The sequence below is a fragment of the Tyto alba genome, unplaced genomic scaffold (genome assembly GCF_018691265.1).
Source record: "Tyto alba isolate M040663 unplaced genomic scaffold, T.alba_DEE_v4.0 Super-Scaffold_21, whole genome shotgun sequence".
Lineage (NCBI taxonomy): Eukaryota > Metazoa > Chordata > Aves > Strigiformes > Tytonidae > Tyto > Tyto alba.
The window spans coordinates 18,439,872-18,454,161 of record NW_024881295.1 but is presented as its reverse complement, the minus strand read 5'-3'; the positions used below and the strand labels follow the sequence as shown (position 1 = coordinate 18,454,161).

The window sequence follows — 14,290 nt, the reverse complement described above, 5'->3', positions numbered from 1 at the left end:
TTGTTTTCCTGCACTAAATACTTGTTTCTAGTTTCTTAAAAGCCAGGTACTTAAGTACATTTATATTTGTTTTTTTAAGTGGTGGGGGTTTTTTGGTGGTGGTTTTTTTTTTTTTTTTTGGATGTGAGGAGGGCAGTCTATGCAGTTTTAATAAGGCAAAATTTAATGGTTTGTGTGGAATGACAATTTTAAAAAACAAATGTTGTGTCCTATCAGTATAAACAGAATGGTTTAGGTCTCTTGGTTTACAAGCAGTAAGAAAAAGAAATGTAGCAGAGAATATGGAATTACTTGCTACAATCTCTTCTTCAATGTAACTCTTTCCCTTGTCTGTGTCACAGTCCTCATACCTCTGTTTCATATCATCAAAGTGCAAATTTGTAGACAGTAATCCAGTGTCAGGTACATGGTGAAAAAAGTAGGTTCTTCAATTTCTCCAACTGTAACTAGCAGGCAGATTTATAAATCTTTTTACTTCATTCAGAGCCATTCAGATTCCACATTTCACTTATGAACTAAAAGCTGTACGTGTAACAGCTTTTGTGTATCTTGCTTCTCTGAATACAGTTCTTGTTTTCTGTGTCATCATTCTGTACAAAGTTGCATTTATTACAAAAGGTCCTTGGAGTTTATCATGTGGAAAGATGCTCTTTCACAATAAAACAATAGGGGTTTTTCATTTTTACCCAAGGATCCTCAAAGTATATTTTTCCAAATCCTGTTTTCATTAGATTTGATAGTCTCTTTTCTGTATTTCTTCTTGTAGGTTATGTTTATTAATATGTAAAGCACTTTAAAGGGGAAAAAAATGTTGGTAATAATCTGTTAATTTATTCTGAGTTTATTTTTTCACTAATACATGCAACAGCTACTAGTTTTACAGCTACACAGAAATGAAGAAAGCAGGTTTTAGTCTAGTCTTGGAAGAAGTTCTTGGACTTCTTTTAGGAACTATGTAGACATGTAGATAGATATTAGGAACTTCAGCAGAGACTCATGTATCCTGCCTGTTTTGGGAAACCCCAGAATTCAGTTTGGTTTCTGTTTTCCTGGACAACAAATTGCTAGGAGAATGTGTGTCATAGGAAAACTGATGGGTCTCATACAGCATAGAATCTCATTGAAGAGTTTTCTCGGTTGTCTTGGATGATATATGTATTTGGGGAAAGCTCAGTTTTATGTTTTTAGTTTTGGCACTTCATAGAAAAGCTGTCTTATTTTCCTGAGGATATTTTTCTGGTCTGTGCAGGACCACATCTGGGGTCAATGCATGGAGGAGTACTAGATCATAATTTCTTCTGGGTGAGGATGTCTGAAAATGGTTGGGCAAATGAAAGCTCTGCCTCCAAAACTATGGGTGCTCTGACAAGCTTTTGTTACTACTATTTTCGTAACAGGAGATCCACATGGAGCGCTGTGTGAACCTGACTGATGTTGCTGTGGAAGCAGTCCTTACTTGCTGTCCGAAGATACACATTTTTCTGTTCCATGGTTGCCCACTGATAACAGGTAGGTCAAATCATGAAGGGAGTAAGAGTAATTACTTCCTGATAGTGTCATCTCGCTCTCTGGAAAAGCACATTGTACTTTGTAAATAATCCCAAACAAATAATAGCTTGCTAGATAAAATTATAATCATACACTGAGATTTTTCGAAGCAAGGTGAGAGTTTTGCTTTGAAACATGGCATCCTTCAGAGAGGGATTTTTTTTTTCTTGCCTTTTTTTTTCCCATCAGTATGCTGATGAAGACCCAGAGTTGATGATAAGACTTCAGAAAGCTACGTTAGCATATTAAACCCCTACTCTATTCCAAAAGTATGAAACAGCATCCATTCAAGAAACAATGGAATGGAGTAGGACTGGTCAGCCTCGGGGGGGAAAAAAAAAAAAAAACAAAAAAAAAAAACAAAACTGAAGAGATGTTACGATTTATCTTGGGTTTTTAAAGTTCTGTTGGTTGGTGATGCTTTACAGTTATGTGATTGAAGAAAGAACTGAGTGGTTTTTAATTACTACAGGTATATCTGAAATGTGATATTGTAATAGCAAGCTAAGCATAAATGCAGATACGTAATTGAATAATTTTGCCATTTACCTAATTTCTAAACACCACCTATATATATTCTGAATGAATAACAAGATATTCCTTGGTTCTTTTGCAGATCGTTCCCGAGATGTTTTAGAGCAGCTAGTCATATCAAACAAAATCAAGCAAGTAACATGGACTGTTTATTGATTATTTATTGTGTACGTATGAGTGTAAAGTTTACAGATGGGAGAGTTCTTTCAGAAGACAAGCACCTTGGAGAAATAGCTGGTGACTTTTGTACCACCAGATTGCTTCCCTCCTTGTTCCCACCAGAGGTCTCTGTCGCCATTCCAGTCCTTGCCTGTGAGTCTGGGTTTCCCCACTGTCTCTACTTCAAGCCCTGTCTTTGCATGGCTGATCATACTTCATTAAGAGGAGTGTTAAACTGTAATTAATATTACACTGTCATCGCTCAGCCACCTTGAAGTATTAGATTTGGCTACTACTTAGCATCTTTTAGCATCTTAAATACATACACTAACCAAATTTAAGTAAGTCTGTGTTCTGAGTTTGTAGCTTGAGAAGGTAGTTGCAACTAAAAGTACCAAGCCCAAACATAGTATTAACACTTAAGCAAAAGTTTCTGTAAAGTTGGGGATTTAATCTGACAAAAGTCAGCAGATAGAACCGGTGAATGGAGTGGCATTAACAGCAATGCGAATGTATTTTAAGTAGTAACAAAACAATGTGTTTTCACCATGTACTTCTGCTAGGTCTGGAAGAAAACTGTAGGTACCTTTCTGCTGATGTTACTGATGCTGCAGGTTTCTGGTTTTACTTACCATCAAATATTTGTTGAATTTTTATACATCCCAAACAACAGCCTGTGAACACGTAAACATAAACTTGCTTTGAAATCGGTGTGGTAACTTAAAAAATTTCAGGATGGTAGCAATGACCGATAAAAGAATCTTGTATAGGGAAAAATTCTTATTTGCTCTAGCTTTTGCCTCTGTTTCTGCATGAAAATCCTTTTAGGGAACAACATTAGTCCTCAGAAGCACAGCTGTGAGTAAAATAGGACCAAATTTAGTGTCTGAGTACATGAATTTCAGGATGATAGAGTTCAGCAGAATGTGTTGTGCTGTATGCAGTTTATTACATGTCCAGTGGCCTCCAGAAGCTGAAAATAGCTACCATTTATGTATTGTTCAATTGTAGTCATGTTAAAGAAAAAGAAAAATAATTTAGAAGTATAGAATTAGTTTATTACATGATGGAGCCGTGGCCTCATCATAATTGTAAGTCATGTTCATTGGCTTTCTTGAAACAGCATAACCTCTTGTGATGGTTCTGTGATTTCTACATTAAACTTTTTAAAATGCTAGCAGTTTTGTCATTATATAGGGCAGGTGGCACACCGTGTTGATACTCTGCATCTGGAAGTAGCAGGGTTTATCTGGGGTGGTCTTAATGGATCTGGTGACACTTAGAAACCCATGAGTTTAGGCAACCATAAGGAATGTGTTTATTTTACAATTTAACACTTGTCATAGCCACGTTCATTTGAAGTGTTGCAGAAATAAACCAGTCTTCTACTCAGCTGTTTAAAGTTCCAAGTCAGATTGCATGGAAGGTAATATATGTTGCATCCAGTAATATTAAGGGATATTACGATGTCTAACAGTCATGTCTGTTCTTCTGTGATTGTAGGGTTTATGGAAGAGCAAGTCCATTTAGAAATCTTGTTCAAGTGTAACTGAAAGCATAGTTTTCAAACTCCTGTGCCTAAATCCCTAATTCTTGTTGCATGCAGTACCATGGCTCAGACCAGTGATGAAGTGATGAATGTGTTCCTATGATACCTATAGGTATAGCTGCACCAGTACAAACCATTCCTGCAAGCAGGAGAGGTTGGGTTTGCTACATTAGCCACTAGCATCTGAAGGCTGTAATTGCAGCAAATCCTTGGACCGGATAGAGGCCCGAGAACCTAGTCTGCCATGGTTTATTCCCTTTTTTTTGCTAAACAGTTTATTGTTTTGTTCTGTGGAATCCCTGGTATCAATCAGGGCCCATCATTCCTTTGACGTTATTGGCAGCGTATCTTGGATGCGATTAGGCAGCAGCAATGACACCTCATTAATTGTGTCAAGTAAGTAAAGCATAAGGATCAGGCTGCCAGCTCTGGTTTCAGGAAGGGTGCCACAAGAAGGTAGAATTGTAAGTTACCCCAAGTGGGAAGGGGCCTCGGGAGGTTTCTGGTCTTAACTTCCTGCCCAAAATGGGGTCAGCTGAGACCAGCTTAGTCAGGGCTTTTTCCAGCCAAGTCTTGAAAACTGAAGATGACAACACCTTCACAACGTTTTGAGGCAACTTGTTCCACTGCTTGACTGTATTAATGGTAGAAAAACTTTTCCTCCTATCCTGTTCGACCCTGTTTTGTTTCAGTTTAAACCGTTTCTCGCTGGAAGAGCCCAGCTGTCATCCATATGTCCCTTGAAGCCTTCTCTGTTCCAGGCTGAACAAGCCCAGTTCCCTCAGTTTGTTATTGTAAGACATTTAACTATAACTTAGTGTGGTGATGGTCACCAGACTCTCATCTGAAGTGCTACATCCAGAAAGAAAATTATAAATTAAGATTATACAAAGCAACTAAAGGTGGAAGACCACCAAAATCTGTAACGGCAAAGGACGCTTAAAAAAAATTAATCTGTGGGACAGTGCTACTGCTAACCTTGCTGGCAAGGTTGTCCTTTTTCCTCTTGCTAATGTAACCTTGGATTTGTCATGAAGGCAAAGGCAGCTTACACTGTGTCCTTAAATGTGCATGTGTATTTACTGTCTTCTATAGCCTCTTCTAAATGTGTAACTTAGTGGTCTATCCTTACCTTGTGCTTAAAACTCTGTGTAACGCTGCAATGAATTAATAACGTATTTTCAGGTTTGGAAGTTTACTGTAAGTCACATTAAGTCCTTCACTGTCAGAGCTTGAGTCTTACTAGCGTAACTACTGGAATATTTTTTGATTCAGGTTAGATCGCAGTCATTTTCAACAAATGTTTACAAGCACTGGGTGAAGTGGGAGAAGAACATCATGTATATACTTAACTGCTTCATAATCTGTATTGCTTGGATATTGTTATTGTTGTAAATTGTTGGGTGAGCATTGCAGAATATTTACATTTTGTTCTGAAGATTAAAGTTTGTAAGCCTTCTGGTTGGATAGTTCTGAAAAATTGTTAAATTATATTTTATGATATGAAATACATGTGCAGCTGAATGTGCTCTTAAAACTCCCATTTAATAAACACCATGGTTTTCTGAGTACCACATACTTTTTCACATTTATAAGCTTCCACACATCACCTGGTATTTGGCAGGTGCATTAGGTTCCATTCTGTAGTTTTTAGTTCCCCATTGCTGCTTGTTCAACAGTTAACTGCTAACAGTGACAGTCCCTGCAAGACTATTCTGAAAATGTTAGTTTCTTCTTCAAATGATTACTGCATTTACAACCTCTTACCTCTGCATCAAATTTTCGTTGTGTTTTTTTTTTTTTTAACCCCACAGACAGTTCTTCCTTGACAGATGTAGCTGAGAATGATTCTAGAGCTTGTTATCCAGCACGTCCTCAAGAGAAAAAAAAAAACAATTATATCCAGCTTTTATTCCCTGTTTCTAGTTAGTTACCTTCTGTTCAGAAACATCACAGAAGGAAAGATTTCTTCATCCCTCACAAGCCTCCCATGGTGACAGATTGCCTTTTTTACCCCTGCAAAGTTAGAGAATGTAGAGCACTTGACCTTACTCTCTCAGGAATAAAGTTACCCTATTGCTATTACTATTTGGTCTCTTTCCACTTACTAAAAACTTTTACTTTGGCTAGAGTTCAAGAAGCCATATTTTAGATTTTTGTACAACTCCTAAATAATCACTGGCAGCTTCAAGGAAGAGTAAATTTTTATTATAGAGAGGAAGGGGGAGATTTAAATTAGTTACTTTGACATTCAGAAGAGAGATCCAGAAAAAGAGCAAGGCACTTCAAGTTGAGCATAGTGTGAGCTGATAATCTAGCAGAGTTTTATGAAGGACAGCAATAATTTTCTATGTAAATAAGCTGCAGAAGTCTGAAAGCAATGCAGTAATCTTCAAGCCACTGCCTTCTCCCCGCAGCAGTATGTTGGATGTCCAAAACCATTTCACAATAGTGTCAGAGAGCAAGACGTGAATATACATGAAAAACATCAAGCATGCAAACTCTCACATGTGACTTGTCTTTGGATTTGCACTGCAGTGCAGGCCCCTTTGAATACAGTTTGCATGTAGTTTTTACCTCAGATGGAGCAAAAGCCTCACTGAGTATGACTGAAATCAATACTGTGAAGGTACACTAATCTACTTTGCAGCAAGAGATATGTTCTGTGTTTAATTCCTGTTTTCATTTTACATACATACTTACAAAAGCAGCCAACCAAGCGAGACAAAAATTCATTGGAAAGCCAGCTTCAACAGTTTTCCAAGCTACTTGAGGGCTGATAACTCCAGACAATACTTGATGTTAATCCATTGTTTTCTTGTCTAGTATACTCAGGAAGTGAATATTCTATAACTTTGTGCAACTGACTGCGAATGCTGTGGCTTAAAAACTGATGCCTGCCGGGGTCACCAATCAGCACTTCAGTTTGCTGTATCCTGATGCATTTCCTCAGCCAGTGATGTAGACCATCAGCAAGTTGTTCATCATAAAACATATCTCCTAGAACAATAAGGTCCCAGTTGCCACCCTCTGAATTAATGATGTTCTTAATGGTGATGGGGAAGGGATTCAGGTGGTTCAGTTCACAGTTCAAGATCATTGCCGTTCCTGCAACTGAAGAATAGTCAAAGTAAAATGAAAGTTACGTTTTAGGATTCTGCCATTCAGCCCCCTTATAAATTCCCTTGACACATTCAATTTCATCTCTTAAATATTTTTGCTTATACTATCTAGGGACTTCCATGGTTTTCATTATGGGTCAAAACCTGGCATAAAGTGATGGAATTTCATCCTCATTGTACCATGACACAGGAAAAAACTGTTCCTGGAATGGATACCAATGGAAACCAATCAGAGAGTCAAACCAGAATATTCAACTACTTTAATCTATGGATATACTTCCTAACCAATGAGAAATTATTAATAAACTGAATTCATAAGTCAATTATGGGAAAACAAAGTCTGGGGGGAAAAGGCAAAACCTAGGCCCCAACATATGAAAGTGCAAGAAAACGCTATGGTCCTACAGAGAAGAACTTGTCATCGTTGCTGTATGTTCATTCTGGGGAGCTATGGAGATCATCTCAGGGCAGGAGAGGATGGTACAACCCTGCTTCTAATACTGGCAAAAACCATTCCTCTTTTTAGCATTCTTAGAACTCTGTTTGGAACCTGAATTGCTTCCAGATGGAGCAAAGAAAAGTCAGTGTTGAATGTGCTTTAAAAATAATATCTTTGCACGGAGATGACAAAAAAAAGGCCTTACTAGGGTCGATGTCATTAGCAAGGACTTGTGATGCACCGCTCATCACAGCAGCTATTGCTGTTGCTCCACATCCACTTCCAAGATCCAAAACCGATCGTCCTTTAACAACACGTGGATTATCTAAAATATACCTGAAAAGAAAAACTGTTAAAGCAATGAACAAGATTATGCACATTTCTCAGTTTTGCATTACACTGCATAAGAGTTCTTGTTGTACGTGCAATGAAGCATGGTCTTAAAAACACTATTCCATGTGTGCAGCTGGTACATATCTCCTTATGTTTGTGCTGATACAAAAATCAAGAACTACAGTCTTTCTTACTTCTCCCCTACCCCCAAACAAAAAGAAATCCAGCCAAGTATGCAACATTTTATTTCAGTTGGCTCCTTCCCTGACAGGTGAGCTTACCTAATAAATGGACACAAAACTGCAAGGTGAATAAAATGCTTGGCACTAGAAACAGGAAAGTAAGGATTTGCAGAAATTAAAAGTAATCTGACTCAAGAAACATGAAGATGTATTCACAGTGAATATTGCTCTCATCGAAAGACAAGGCCTACCCATTGCCCTAAAATACTGCTTATGCAACTGCTTGGAAGAAGAGGAATTTCTCCTCTTCCTTTTCCTGAGCTGTGCAGACACAGATACATGTTGTCTTCAGGCACGAGGGTGATGGCTGCCTCTTCACGCAGGGCTACTGGCAAGCACAGCTTTTGCGGGTGGGTTCCAAGGCAGAGAACTGTAATGGAAATGTAAGATTGGCATAAAGAGCAAATGGATGGATGGGAGTGTCTGGGCCTAGAAGCAGCAGCAGGAATGGCAGAAGGAGGCCTAATATGAGTGTCAAGTGCTGATGGCACCTAGATCCCAGCACATCTATATGCAGATTCTCAGGCGCCCAGACTGGGAGAACAAAATACAACCTACCCTCAAACCTCAACAGTTCAAGCCATTAAGAGATGACAGCAGGAAGGTCGAGACCAGGACTGAAGGTACAGAATACCCAGATCAGAAACCCAGGAGACATGAGGAGGGCCTGACATCCCATGCCTATTGTCCTACACATCATCACAAGGAATCCTACCAGACAGCTTGGACATGCACAGCTTGGCGCTTTTGAGCAGGTGGTCATGAATCCAGAGAGTGAAACTGGCTCACTTTTCATGAAAAATCACTTTCTCCTGTGAGGTCTGGCACCTAGATCTGTTACATTGTTACCACAACGTTGCAGCATTATTTGTTTCAAGAGACCTACAGATGCTCTCTTTTCTGAGGGCACCCAGGCAGGACCTTGGTGCAGAGGCTCAGCAACTCGGCTGTTTGGCAACTCCCCCGGGGGCCATCCAGGCCCTTAGTTTGCCAACAGCTGGGAGGACAGTGCTGGCACCTCCACACAAAGTTCTCCTTTTCCCCTTTCTAGGGGCTACGCTTGGATTTGCAGTGCCTTTCCAGCAGTAACTCGCGTAGAGCCCGATCTGGCCTAAGGCTGCAGGTGCCTTGTTGCCACCTGAGTGGTTCTCAAGTTACCGCTAATGACTGTGGTGCCTTCGGACAGCTGGAACCCACTGTGTCCCCTGGCACGGCCACAGCACGTTATGCTGCTGTTGGAGGCTGCTCTCTGCCATGCTGGGGTGATGAGGTGTCTTAGGTTACACCAAGAGGAATAACTTGAAAGAGGAGACTCCTGATCTTGTGGAAATGCCAACTGTGAAACAAAGCACAGTTACGGAAGCAGCATGTTTTCATGCTCCCTTTTTCTTTTTACTTTTCCAGATTATGCAGCTAATTTCTGATATTCCCAATACATCAAAAAAGTGCATCAACAATAAGTCAATAAAGTGGTGAAATGCCAGATTATTACTGCTACCCAAATATCTTGGCATATGAATCATATGATAACAAAATGTAGAAATTACTGTACTAATTTAATCACACAATGTTTAGGAACACTGTAGTCCATCTAAATGGCAGGCTCATCAGCTCACAATTTTACTGTAAGACTCATCTTTTTCCTGGTCCAAAATGCCTTCCTATTTATGCTTTCTTGTAGATAAACAGCAAAGCCCCATTTCCGACACTTTCCCTTCATCTATGTGGGGAATGTCTGACAGATTGTTCTTTGCGGTAACAATTATGAACTTTTTCTGCTGTTCCAAGTGAGAGATCTGATTCTACAGAATAAAAGAACTCTTAACTAGTTCCTGGGAATCAGGAACATTTTGACAGTAAGCAACCAAAATCAAAACGTGGCTTCTGATGTGACTAAAAAGACAGCCACAATAAGGCTTGAAAATAAGATTGCTGAAATCCCTAAATGAGGAGAGTGATTCAGGCTAACCAGCACTCCAAGTGCATCAGCATAAACCTACTTTTTTCAACAGACCAGACCCACATCCACACTCCTGTCTGTCTCCTACAAAAGAAAAAAACAACCCATGTTTTATAACAAAATAGAAATCCTCCAGTTTGGAGTGACGTTGAGTGACAAACACCTCACTAGGTTTTGATGGCAACTGCCCAGCCCTTCCACAAATCCAAATTCAGCCCCATTATCAACACATGCATTGCCACTGAAGACAACAGATTTCAGTTTAAGAGCCTGTCCTGATTTTGGCTGGAATAAATTTTCTTCCTAGTAGCTGGTACAGTGTTGTGTTTTGGATTTAGTGTGAGAATCATGTTGATAACACACTGATGTTTTAGTTGTTGCTGAGTAGTGCTTACTCTAAGTCAAGGATTTCTCAGTTTCCCATGCTCTGCCAGCGAGCAGGTACACAAGGAGCTGGGAGGGAGCCTGGCCAGGACAGCTGACCCCAACTAGCCAAAGGGATATTCCAAAGGGGAACTGGCCAGGAGGGGCAGATCACTGCTCAGGCATCAGTCACTGGGTGGTGAGCAATTGCATTGTGCATCACTTGGCTTTCCTTGGGTTTTATTTCTCTCTATTTTTGTTATATTTCTTTTCATTATTATTACTGTTGTTATTATTTAATTTAGTTATTAAACTGTTCTTATCTCAATGCGTGAGTTTTACTTTTCTTCGATTCTCCTCCCCATACCCCTGGGAGGGGGAGGAGTAAGCGAGCAGCTGCATGGTGCTGAGTTGCTGGCTGGGGTTAAACCACGACAGAGCCAGAAGTTTTTCTATATACAGCAGGTGCTGAAACTTCACTGCCAGCCAGTAGCTATTGTGTCTCTCCCATATAAGCAGAGAGGAATATGGATAAGGCAAATACACATCACTAGGAATCGCTACAAACAGAGCCAGGTCTGACATTCTGGCCCACGGCAAACTGCACTTGTCAACTTTGGTGATGCGTGCTGCGTACCTGGAGAGGGCTTGGCCTCCTGGCCAGTAAATTGCCCAGAATGGGTCCCCGTAAGGCCACAGGTCAGGCTTTTCCCTCCAGAACCTGCAGCGAGGGGTGAGGAGGCGCAGCCGTATCTCTGGCGTGAGGTGCCCGCTGCTGGTGACCTCCGTGTTCTCCTCTAAAAATGCTCTCACCTCGGGGTCCAGAGGCTTGCCGGCGCTCCAATGGCAGCAGCGCTTCCAGCGCGGAGCGGGGCCTCCCCTCCTGCTCCTCCAAGCCTTGGCAAAGGTGTTCTGCCTGCCCAAGAGGAGGAGCCGCTTCCAGCCACGGAAGGCCATGTCTCCCCAAGGAAAGCTCGGAGCACAGCTGACCTGAAGCAGGTGATGAGGCAGAGAGTTTGAAACAAACTCACAGGATGTTGTTTTTCATAGTGCTGGATGACAATTCCTGAAAGGAGAACAATGCTAAGTACTGTTTCTTCAGTGACTTCAAGGCTAGGTACCACCAGGGCTTTAGGAAGTTGACGTGCTGTTGTGTGACCAGGAATGCATGCCTTGCCCCTGCCCAAAGAGCCTCTGAAGTCTGAAAGAAGTGGCATTTAAGGAAGAAGCTATCAAGAGACCCATTCAGGAGAACACTATAAACATATCCAGTGAGAAACAACCAGCTAGCAGGACAGCTGATAGAGCTAAAAATGAAACATGCGGCCTTTTAACATTTCCCTCCCTCTGCCTTGAAGATATACACACAGCAATCTACTCCCATTTAAGGTTCTTCCATCGAATCTTAAGATTTTGCAGTACAGCTCTGGCATTGCAGGGCCTATGGACATAACAAAGGTTATCAGTAGGTTGTCTGAGAGACACCATTAATTACAAGTTTTATAATGGTGATGAGTTTTTTATATGAAAACATCTTTTTAAAGGCAAGCAATTATATTTCCTCAAAAGACTTTCCTCTTTGTCCCTCAGATTTGTCAGGCTGCCAGCTCCAAAACGAAAAAAAAAAAAAATCCCCAAGTATTGATCTTAATCAGAATATTCCCAATTTGTTGCATTTCAGTCTGTATTTTAGAGGATCAGTTAGTCTTATGGTTCAATAGTATCACATGGATGATCTCAGCTGTAAAAGAAAGTAGACCTCCATCACTGTAGCCCACTTCCTGTGAGTCTATATAAACATGCTCCAAGATATCCAAAGAGAGAGAAACTGAATCCAACACATTTTTTAAAATTTTTTAAAAGGTGAAACATTCAGACGGGATGAGCTCACACCCAAAGGCCTTCTGACACTACTCGAGGCCAGTTTTCAGCTCACAAGCAGTGAAGAAAAGGAGAAGGGAAGACTAGTATGTCAGAGTTTAGACTCAAATATTTAAGAATCAGGAGAATGGAGAGTGGAGAGCCAGGGCACTCAGCTGAGAGGCGAAGGAGGAACAGCCTCTCAGCACTTCAGCACCATCCTCTCCTCACCCACCATCTCTCGCAGCCCTTGGGTCTTCCCCACACCGATCCTGCAAGTACACTTACCACGCAGTGGCCCGAAGAGAAAGCAGCTGTTTTCCTGCCTTCCTGCTCAGATCTCCTCCTTCATCCATCCTTTAATACATATCTTTTTTCCTTCCTCATCTTGCTCTCTCATTCCTTTTCAATAATTCAGACTCACTTGATTCAGTTTTTGAACCTCCCCCTAAACTGATGACCAGAGAAGCATTTAGTGCCTGTGCTTCCACAACAGCAAGATGGCAAGTACAAAGAGACACAAGAGAAACTGCACCCTCTTATTTTGTGATTGTTTTCTCTCTTCTGCAGTGATTTTCATGAAAAAGCAGAACGATGCATGAAGAAAATCAACCTCAGCCCACCCCTGCCAATTTTCCACAACAGAACAGTTGTGGCCAGCTTCACCATCTATAGCTGTGCAGGTTGTCCTTAAAAAAAAAAAAAACTAGACAAAGGGACAACAGGAAAAATATGCTAATAAAACAAAGTCTTAACACTTCATATTTCATTACTTCAGTTTTTCTTTTTTTTTTGTCTGTATTTTTAGTAAAAGTTCCTAAGTGTTTAGCGACTTTTTTGTTGTGTGCTGACCTCTGCTTCAAGTACTGGGTTTAGTTTGGTCACTTACTAAAATGTTAAGCTGTGAACTTCCTTCCCGTAACACTTTTGATATTAAGGTTGATAGTCCAAATAAGTCTTTGTTTAAAGCATTGGCTAAAGGCTTTGTATTTTTATTACAAATAAGGACATACAACTGAACGTTTTGCATTTTTCCACATTTGAGAATGCCATTCAGCAGAGTCTATGTAATTAATGAATGTAATTAAAGAATGCCTTCCTTTTTGAAGGCAGAGCTATATAATCCTCATCTGCCTGAGGGAAGCATGAAGTTAACTGAAATCAATCAGATAGAAATCTTGTCAGCTAACGCTGTATGCTGTTTTTTTCCCCACGAATTGCTGCAAATTAGCAGGGCTGAGATTCGATAGCATATATTTTTGCATTGCCTGTCATGATGATTACTCTTTTTAACTCAATTGTTGGCAGAGAAATATCTGCCAAGAGCTCTGCGCTCAAGAAGCCGAACTGAGCTTAAGCATCTAGTGCGGGGAAGGCGCCAGGATAGATACCCTTGTGCTTGACACCCCTGTCCTTCCCATCTTATCGGCAATAAAATCAGTGGGCCAGCAGAACTTGGAAAAGAGGACAAGACAAAGCCAAACGCACCAAAAAAAAAAAAAAAAAAAAAAAAAAAAATATTCCTGTGCAATTTAAGTGTTGTTTTGTTTTGCTTTTTTTTTTTTGAAAGCAGCAGGTGCCTCTCAAAGCACAACCCCAGGGGCCCCAGGGACCGCCCGCCTCAGCCAGCCCCGCGGCCCGCAGCCACCGGGAGCAGCCGCCGCTTCCACCCCGGCGTCCCAGCTCGCCACCCCGGGCTGGGCACCCCTCTGCAGAGCGGCCGCCGGCCTCGGGCAGCCCCAGCGGCGCGGCGGCGGAGGCCAGGGGAAGGCCGACAGCGGGGCCGCTGCCTGGGCCGGGCCAGGCCAGGCCAGGGCGGGCCGGGCCCCTCCAGCCGCCGCTCCGCCGGGCCGGGCCGGGCCTCCCACCTCACCCCCGCCGGGGCGGGACCGGGGCCGGTGCCACGGAGCGCCCGGCCCACACCTACCTGCTGCCGGCCGCCGCTCAGCTCCGCTCCGCCCCGCGGCGCCGGGGCCGGGGCCTGCAGGGCCGCAGAGCGCCGGGCTCCCCGCCCGCCCTTAAAGCGGCAGCGCGGCCGAGCCGCCGCTGCCGGCCGCGGCCGCTGGGCTCCCCGGGGCTTCGCTGGGCCGCAGCGCCTCGGGGCAGCGGCCTGGGGCTGCCCCTCTCTAAAGCCCGGCCGCTGATCTTGTGCTTGCCCTGGTCCTGCTTCGCGTAAAAGGC

At 42.2% G+C, this 14,290-nt stretch overlaps 2 protein-coding genes across 4 annotated transcripts in view; one reads left to right on the top strand and one right to left on the bottom strand.

The window, feature by feature from the left end:
- Nucleotides 1-5,366, top strand: part of AMN1 (antagonist of mitotic exit network 1 homolog) — a 25,014-nt gene extending 19,648 nt beyond the window's left edge. Inside the window, exons 6-7 of the mRNA XM_032986107.2 lie at nucleotides 1,398-1,509; nucleotides 2,165-5,366. Of these exons, the coding sequence (XP_032841998.2) occupies nucleotides 1,398-1,509; nucleotides 2,165-2,238 (186 nt within the window). The 3' untranslated portion in view covers nucleotides 2,239-5,366. The remainder of the gene's footprint in view (nucleotides 1-1,397; nucleotides 1,510-2,164) is intronic.
- On the bottom strand, nucleotides 5,317-14,290 carry ETFBKMT (electron transfer flavoprotein subunit beta lysine methyltransferase). 3 transcript variants are annotated; one of them, XM_032986105.2, is made up of 5 exons: nucleotides 14,037-14,290; nucleotides 10,887-11,315; nucleotides 7,557-7,687; nucleotides 6,494-6,904; nucleotides 5,317-5,664 (listed from the first exon to the last, which is right to left on the bottom strand). In XM_032986105.2, the coding sequence occupies exons 2-4, from the start codon at nucleotides 11,204-11,206 to the stop codon at nucleotides 6,540-6,542; spliced, it is 816 nt and encodes a 271-aa protein (XP_032841996.1). In that variant the 5' UTR covers nucleotides 11,207-11,315; nucleotides 14,037-14,290; the 3' UTR covers nucleotides 5,317-5,664; nucleotides 6,494-6,539. The 3 variants fall into 3 exon arrangements, with proteins under 3 accessions (XP_032841996.1, XP_032841995.1, XP_032841994.1); XM_032986104.2 differs by lacking the exon at nucleotides 5,317-5,664 and adding an exon at nucleotides 12,398-12,562 and having other exon boundaries at nucleotides 5,977-6,904; nucleotides 14,037-14,289; XM_032986103.2 differs by lacking the exon at nucleotides 5,317-5,664 and having other exon boundaries at nucleotides 5,977-6,904; nucleotides 14,037-14,289.